The following is an 8906-nucleotide window of genomic DNA, read 5'->3' on the forward strand; positions in this document are numbered from 1 at the left end:
ATAGATGAAAATAAAACAAACATGTGACTCGATTGCTATAGTCGGCTGAGGTTATTTAAAAAAAAAAAAAAAAAAAGATCACATATGCATGAGTTTTCCATAACAATCACAAAATGCTGTTTTGAATATTGGGTTGAATCCCTTTAAAATAGTTGTGTTATAATATACTATGGTTGTTTATTTAGGAATCAACTTTTATTAATTAATTTCAGCATTTATTTATTTATATATTATTTTATTTATTTATTTCTGCATTTATATATTCTTTTATTTATTTATTTCTGCATTTATTAATGCATTTAAACATTTCTGTATTTATTTCAGCATTTATTTATTCATTTATTTATACATTTCTGTATTTATTTATACAATTATTTATGCATTTATTTATTTATACTTATGTCATTTTTTGTCCTCCATAGTTTATAAGAGAAATACAGGTGCAATAACATTCATAATAATTAACTTCATCATTCATTAGCGACTGTTATTAAAACCATGAAATAATAAGTGTTTTTAGCATAAATTAAAATAAATAATAATAAAAAACAAAGTTAAAAGCTCATTTAAAAACATAAATCCAAATACCATCGGAGGATTTGGCCGGGAGGGACAGATTTTTCGCAGAAACCAGGTGAGTCCGTTTCAATCACCGGGTCACACCGGTTTAGATTGCGCCCTGTAGCGGAAGCGTAGTTACCAACCACCGCTCCTCCGGACCGCTCCGTGCTCCAAAACCAGCTCCCCCTTGTTCAGTACCGCGTCATCGCCGGTGACGTCAGTTAGCCACAGCGGCTAGAAGAAAGCTAGCTCGCTGTCCAGGGGGGAGACTTGCTTGTGCGGAAAAAAACAAACAAAAAGGGGACGAAACTAAAGTAACACATTTGAGCAGCAAGACATTTTACTCTTAAAGGTCGTGGTGAGTATTTTGTTTCCAGACATTTTTTTTTTTTGGGGGATTTTTCTCAACGATGCTTTTTCTATTTTGCAAGTGGACAGAACGTAATGCTAGCTTAGCTTAGTTTAGCTTAGTTTAGCTTAGCTAGCTAGCTAGCTAGCGGAGACGCCCATGCTGGTTTTACTTCTTTTTTTTTTTTTTTTTTTTTTTTAAATTAGAAATACGACTATTTGGATAGGACACTTTGATCTGTTTTCTCAAGTTTGTGTGGCTGTGTTTTTTTTTTTTTTTTTGTGACTCTCCTTCACGGGACTGACTTTGTTTTCCGCACGCCGGCCCGTCCGCTAGGCTAGGCTAGCTCACAAGCTAACTAGCTCACAAGCTAGCAGCGTGCATTGGTTCCTTTTGATTGATTACTGATTATCGACCACACATTTATCAGAATTTTGCAGGTTTTGTTTTTTTTTGCGAGCAGAGGAGCTGGTCTGGTTGCTGTGTATTTTTGGCTAACGTTAGCCATGCTAGCCTTGAGCTACCGAGGCTAACACAGGGCCTGTGTTTCTCACTGCAGCCTGCAGGGGGCGCTGGTGGATGCTTTAGTCACTTTTTTTTTTTTTTTTTTTTTTTTGTTTTGTTTTATTTTTTCTGGCTTAATCAGTTTATTTTTTGTGTTTTTTTTCCTCCAAAGTTTTTCATTGGCTTTGTCCTACAAATACACATTTCTATCAATTAAACGTGTATTGATCTGAATGAGTATTTGGCTGTTTGTTTCACCCCTAGGCCACAGGTACACACACACACACACACACACACACACACACACACACACACAACAACCCCTGTAGTCTTTAGTCAAAACACCATCAATTGAAAAGTGGAACTTACTAATAAACCCCGAAACACACAGTGGTCCTATAACATCATGCATAAAGGGATTATGCATAAAGGGATTATGCAGGCAGCATAGGGAAATCTGTATTTTCATTAGTCTTAATATCTTCTATTTTCCATGTCCCTGTTTCCAAAATGTAAATGTTGAAACTCATTTCTTGTATTGATATTGTGTTAATGGTGTTACTTATATTGACCTCCATCTAGTTTTAATTTAGGCTTGCACATATTTTGGAAGTCAATAATACTTAATCTTTTATATTTATATATACATACATACATACATACATACATACATACATACATACATAGTACCAGTCAAAAGTTTGGACACACCTTCTCATTCAATGGTTTTTCTTTATTTTTTTTCCTACATTGTAGATTAATATTGAAGACATCCAAACTATGAAGGAACACATATGGAATTATGTGGTAAACAAACAAATGCTCAACAAACCAGAATATGTTTTATATTTTAGATTCTTCAAAGTAGTTGAATGAGAAGGTGTGTCCAAACTTTTGACTGGTACTGTGTGTGTGTATATATGTGTGTATATACACACACATATATATATATATATATATATATATATATATATAGTTAGTTAGTTTAATTTCTTCACGTTTAAGGAGTAGGATATAAATGGTACTACCATGTTTAGAATATAAAGTGGCAAAACTCCAAGTTGACCCTCTGCTGACATTACTCTAAAAGGGTCACCCTCGTATATTACAAACTTTTCTACATTTATTTTATAAACACAAACTAGCACATGTAGACTAACTAGGGCCTACCCAATACACATTTCTTCCGGTTAGTAATATGATTTTCATGGTTTAGTCAGGCTTAGATTTGTGTCTCTTAAACCTGGATGTGTACAGTTTTGTCTCCCTTATAGGTGCTTATTTATAAACCCATTAGACATTGCACCTAAACAAGCATTGGGGACGGATTGTGGTCACAAAGCGGCCAATTTGTAATGGTGTTTATTTAAGAGCCGTGTTAGTGTTTGCCCTCGTCACTAAACTCCTGTACACACTCCAACCAGGTAAGACTTGGTGCAAGATAACTCTGCTCAGCTTGACTGAGGTGTGTTTTCTGTCGCCTCAGTATAAAGTATCGCGAGGGGCGAAGGTCGACACCAGCCCAAACTGATCCCAGCCCACAGTGTCAAACCTCAGACAGACGACAGCAGCCCTGCACACAGACGCTATGGAGTGAGTGATGAATGTTGGACCCCCTGTGAGCTGGGGGTGGGGGGGTTATTGTTGCTGCCACTTCTGTTTTCATGTTTGCTGTATTGAATTCACACAAGGCTCTGGGCTTCACGGAGTACTCGCATCCTCACTTCTTTTTATTGGAACGGTGTTTCACAAACTTTTTCTCTGGGTACTGGATTTATAAAATGACAAACCAAGGGGATCCAATTCACAATAAACCTATAACTGAATTCGTAAATCTTGAGATGAGAGAATTAGTGAGTAAAGGAATGCTCAATTTCTACAGCCTTTTCAAAGCGATTTACGTTTGACTCACTACTCCCTTTCATGCATGTTATCTAAAACATAGATGCCTGTAAATACCAAAAATTAGACCAAATAAATACATTTAGGTGGCGTTAACAGGCTATCTCATGCTTCTTTTAGTTTCCTGTCATCAGTTAAATGTAATGTTAGAAAAAAAGCTACATTTATCATAACAAAATGAACATGTGGGCTCCCTCATGTGGCTCACAGGTTTACTGTAAATATGAATGGTAAAAAAAGACTAGAAAGTTACTCAAATGTATTTGGCGACACGAATAACATTTTCAGCGAACCCACCTGTGTGTCCGGACATAGTCTTTCAGGATAATATAGGATAATGAGAGTAGGTCTGCTCTCCAGTACCAGAAGAGGACATGGTTATAGTGAACACAAATTTATTTTGTATTAGTGCTTTACAAATTGAGATCTTTTATTCTGTGTGAAATACAACAGGCAGCAGATATCAGATTATATTGTGGTATAGTTTAAATGGGGACCTCTAGTGGTCTTAAATGGGGCATTACACTTAAATGATAAAGTGAAACTTCTCCTGCGGAGTGAAATCAGTTGGAGGTGAAGGTTAACATCCTGTGGTAAACACTTGAGATTGTTATTTGTAGAGCAGAAGTTGTAATTCAAAATATGTCATCAATTCACAACACGTGATTAACTACGGTTATGTGTTGCCTATATTTAGTCTTTGAAATGAACCATGCAGGACACTAAATGTCACTCAAAAGTCCTTGAATATTTTGTGCAGTAGCATGCTGGAGCCCAGCTTTTAAATCAGGCTAATGTTGCACCTCCTGAACAGCTGAATAAGAATATCAATAGAAATAATCAAATACTAGAAATATGCTAAAGGTAATAACTTTCCAACTCAAAGGGTTGAATGCCACTGTGACTTTAGTTCTAAGTGAATGCAGCTTTCTTTTGGTTAGAACGAAAATATAAATAATAAATGTAATGAATTTAAATAGTCAGTCATGATGATCCCACAAACGTTCAGGTCTGCATGTTTCTGGAGTTAGTTTCATGCCTCAATGTGGACACTTACTATGCTTCATTTGATTTGTATGTTGCTACAATGTGGTGCCGAATGAGACGTACATTTTCCATTTAGACTGTCTGGGACATTGGTTATCATCAAATTAGAAGAGAATATTATGCAGCTACACTTATTGCAAAGACTAATGGCAAAGCATCACATTAAGGACGGGTTTGGACACGTCTCTGTCATCAACTGATCACTTATGTGGTTTTCTCCTTTTGTCATCGGCACCATTTTTCTATCTCTTTTTATTCAAATGGTTTAATTTCACAGGAAAGCCTGCTGATCGTTAACGCTGTTTTCCCGTTTCATGATCAACACAGCTGTGGGGGACTCCAGTATCTGACCCAGTTTAAAAAAAAAAAAAGTCCATGTTATTAATTCTGCCACTAAACCTGGGGCTTGTTTTGTTTGTTTGTCTTTCTTCCTGCTTAGTCGCTCACCCACCACCGCCAGCCTGATGGCCAGCAACATCACCAACAAGAACGACTTGCGCTCCCTCAACTCGCGGGTCTTCATCGGAAACCTCAACACCCTGCTGGTCACCAAGGCCGATGTGGAGGCCATCTTCTCCAAATACGGCAAGATCGTGGGCTGCTCTGTGCACAAGGGCTTCGCCTTCGTTCAGTTCGCCAACGAGAGAAACGCCCGGTCTGCCGTCGGCGGGGAGGACGGGAGGATGATTGTCGGGCAAGTACTTGGTAAGGATTTTGTTTTTAAGATATTTTCATGACTGTATATGAATTTTAACGGGAAGGACAATGGTTTCCTACCTTGAGAGCTTGTGACCCTGTCAAACAACGCTTATTATTTAACTTTGTCACAGGTTGCATATGTTTAATAGTAAGGGTTATTTTTCCTGATTGAGGTGAGTATTATTTCAGGCATCATGAGGTAAAATTGACAAGTACCTCACACAAGAAAAAAGCAAATAGCAGAGAAGTGTCTCAAGAGGAAATAAAAACATACTTGCAGTATTTGAAAAGGCCTTCCCTTTAAACCCTTTGGTGGGTTTCTGTCCTCTAGAATGGATCCTCTGCAGTAGGAGACAATGGAGGCAAAGCTGTCGATTATATAAAAACACATTTTACACACTTGTATTAATAATTCGTCTTTCAAGGCTGCAGCTCAGAAATGTAAAGTTTTTGTGCACCTTTAACTCAAAGATTTAGCTTTAGGCTGCAACTACAAAAAAATCTGCTTTGAGTCATGTGTCTGCTATTATTCTACCACAAAAAATGTAATTACTAACTAAATTGTTGAAATTACATCTGCTCAATACGTCACTGACTATTCCACAATCTCTGAGAATGTAAATATTTTCACAAGCTCAATTCTGGACACAAGATGTCTCCTACAGTACTTAACAGAAAGGAGGTTTCAGGTTTCCACATCACACATTCAAGTTTGTGTTGGACAAACCTTCAGCAATAAATCAAAGGAGATACATGATCAGCAAAGAACAAGATGTTCTAGTGCTGGTAAAACTTGGAATGAATGCATTGTTAATCATTTCAACATGTGTGCTTCAGTTCTTGGTTAGTTTATTTTAATAACACATTTTTAAAATTTGTCCTAAAGTCAAATAATTTGATCTTGTAAACGGCTTGATAGTTAGAGGGATCAGATCTGAAGTCCCCTGCATATCTCTCATTGATCTGTTCTCTCCTCAGACATCAATCTGGCTGGAGAACCCAAACCACACAGGTCAAAAACCACCAAACGCTCAGCTGGAGACATGTACAGGTCAGTCCCAACAACTCTGATACAACAACGTTACAGCTGTGCTTCTCCCGATAAAAACCACAAGTTAGCGTGGCTTTAAAAAAAAGTAAAAGTATCGTAAATAAATCTAAAATCTCAGCTGACACTAGAAAAGATTGTCTTATCACCATCCCCATACTTCCTCACACGGACTCTCTTTGTTTTTGCTTCCATAGCAGCAGTTCCTCATTTGAACTCGACTATGACTTTCAGAGAGATTATTACGACAGGTGAGTAACATGTTTCAGTTTAAAAAAAACCAAAAAAAAAAAACCTGACTAATCTCCTTTTGTGTGCCGCTCAGCACTTTCTCTATCTTGTGAATTCTTCCCGTCACTGCTGTAAATCAGACTCTGTTTATTTCTGTCCCGTGTTTGATACCAGAATGTACTCGTACCCGTCCCGTGTCCCCGCTCCGCCTCCTCCCCCGTTGTCGCGCGCCGTGATCCCATCCAAGCGCCCGCGGGTCAGCCTGAGCGGAGGAAGCAGCCGGCGAACGAAGAGCAGCTTCTCCTCTTCCTCCAAGAGCGGTCAGAGGACTTCATCTTCCAGAACAAGTAAGATTATCTGGAGCTTTTTGGGAAATTTAGATTGGGTGAGCAGAGCAAAAACTAACAGGATACAGCGCAGTGGTGCTGCACGCTTTCATCGTATCACTGTTATTGAATATTTGGAGTTTTGTGATGAACCTTTGTATATTTGCTGACTCTTTAAAGATGACAAATAAAAAAAATGACTAAAACAATGAAACCAAACATTAGCTGCCTTCCTAGTTTGCTTAATTGGTAACCGGGTCCAGTTGTTTGATCTATTTGAACTATTCACAAGTGCTTTGTCTCCATCATACTGTTGCTCACCCAGAGGTCCTTTTTTCTCTGCAGTGAAAGTGGACGAGCTGCAGACCATCAAGCGGGAGTTGACCCAGATCAAAAGCAAAGTGGACGACCTGCTGAACAGCCTGGAGCGCATGGAGAAGGACCACAGCAAGAAGTCGGGTAGGGGGTTAAAAACACAGCATGTTTTAATGGCCAGTGTCTGACTCGTGCTTCTATCTACACAATCTTCTCCTGGTAACGTAGAAATGCTCTAGTTTGTGACTAGATCGGTTGCAAAGAGTCACGATTTCTCTGACTCTGATATCCGAATTTCTGGCAGCAGCTAAGGGCATAAAAACGGAGCCGGGCGAGGTGACTTCACCGCCGCACACGAGCAACAAGAAGGACGACGTGTTGAAGAGAGACAGAGAGTGCCAGGAGCTGAACGACTCTGACGAGGACGACGACGACGACGAGGTCGACCTGCTGGAGGAGGATGAGGTGCCATTGTTTTTAGATTGATTTCATGGCTATTTTCATGCCAACACATTTTAGAAACGGCAGGGTTTCATTCCTTTCACTGAATTTTTAAAATAACACTTTATTGTTCATCAGTGCTGGCAAACCAGTATATTGGTGTAACCCTCAAACTAATATTTTAAAACAGTTTTGTTTGTGGCCTTAATGATCATTGAAGCTTTTAGAGATGACATTAGTGCTGAAATGATAATTCAATCTACAGTAAATGTATTTCAACCATTTTTAATATTCATATGTATCATTTAAGTAAAATATCAAACAGAACATTTGCTGGTTCTAGCTTCTAGAATATTAGAATTTACTGCTTTTTAAAAAAAATAAAATGTAATACCATTTGTAGTAGTAATCATTCGGGTTTTGAATTATCGGTCTGACAAAAGTCAATTTTAAAGATGGGTATTTTAATGTGCAATAGGCTGGACGATTTTGATAACTCCCCAATTTAAAAAAAAAAAAAAAAAAAAAAAAAAAAAAAAAAAAGCTACAAGAAAAACCACCCAGGCTGATATATCGAATTATTGCAGATATATTGTAGTTGCATGTGAGATGTTTTAAATGCAACAATAAATAATTCATCACTAAATCATCTGTCGCTCATTCAACCTGCAGGTGAAGAGTCAAGAGAGGGACGACGATGAGGATGATGAGGAGGAGGAAGGAGAGCATGTGGAAGGTGACGACGATATCGAAAGTGTCAACGGCGAGGATGACTCGTAGGCGCGGACTGCACCAACGCATGCAGCGTACACAGCCTCCAGTAGGAACTCGGACTCCTGTTTTAACACTCGTGTTGTAGCGCAAACACACACATACACACACTCTCAAGCATGGTGCACACACTCTTTGTCCCATCGTCCCTGAAGCCGATTAGTTTTGTTTTGTTATTTTTGTCCAGTGTGGCTGTACCAGGAATAACTAGCTGTGGGTTTCGGTTTGTGTTTTTTACTGCGTCGCTGCTTGCCCTCAGGAGAAGACGGAAACACAAGACTGTTAATGTTCTCAGAGACAACAGCTCGACGGACATCATGTCTTAATGCGAGGACGAAAAATTCAGCTACGAAAGAGAAGTTTTAGGTTCAATGTGTTTGTCTTTTCCTCATTGGTGAGTTTGTTTTGACCTTGTGTGTCTGTATGTTAAAGTCTGTTTTTTTTATACTATTCACAACTGTAAAGGAATAAATTGCAATAAAATATTAAAATGTAAAGCACTTTTCTTGTTCTTTTTTTCGCCCCCACAAACTACAGCACAGTGTTTTTGGGAAAACAAAGTGAAATTTACACTTAAAACGAGACCAACTATAATTTATTTACCCTCAAGATAAAAAATTTGAAACAGCACCTTCTTTGGCACAACAGCTTAGAGGAATTAAAAGGAAAACCACTGTCTATTACACTTTTTAAAATATATATGTATATAAAT

General features: G+C 38.3%; 1 protein-coding gene across 2 annotated transcripts; it reads left to right on the forward strand.

The window, feature by feature from the left end:
* The first annotated feature begins 762 nt into the window (after window positions 1–762).
* LOC129111111 (heterogeneous nuclear ribonucleoprotein C-like) lies at window positions 763–8691 on the forward strand. 2 transcript variants are annotated; one of them, XM_054623413.1, is made up of 9 exons: window positions 763–919; window positions 2901–3007; window positions 4803–5068; window positions 6041–6113; window positions 6311–6361; window positions 6516–6688; window positions 7013–7126; window positions 7290–7447; window positions 8096–8691. In XM_054623413.1, exons 2-9 carry the CDS (start codon window positions 3003–3005, stop codon window positions 8201–8203), a joined length of 948 nt encoding a protein of 315 aa, XP_054479388.1. In that variant the 5' UTR covers window positions 763–919; window positions 2901–3002; the 3' UTR covers window positions 8204–8691. The 2 variants fall into 2 exon arrangements, with proteins under 2 accessions (XP_054479388.1, XP_054479381.1); XM_054623406.1 differs by having other exon boundaries at window positions 764–919; window positions 6308–6361.
* Window positions 8692–8906: the final 215 nt, after the last annotated feature.

The sequence above is a fragment of the Anoplopoma fimbria genome, chromosome 3, assembly GCF_027596085.1.
Source record: "Anoplopoma fimbria isolate UVic2021 breed Golden Eagle Sablefish chromosome 3, Afim_UVic_2022, whole genome shotgun sequence".
Classification (NCBI taxonomy): domain Eukaryota; kingdom Metazoa; phylum Chordata; class Actinopteri; order Perciformes; family Anoplopomatidae; genus Anoplopoma; species Anoplopoma fimbria.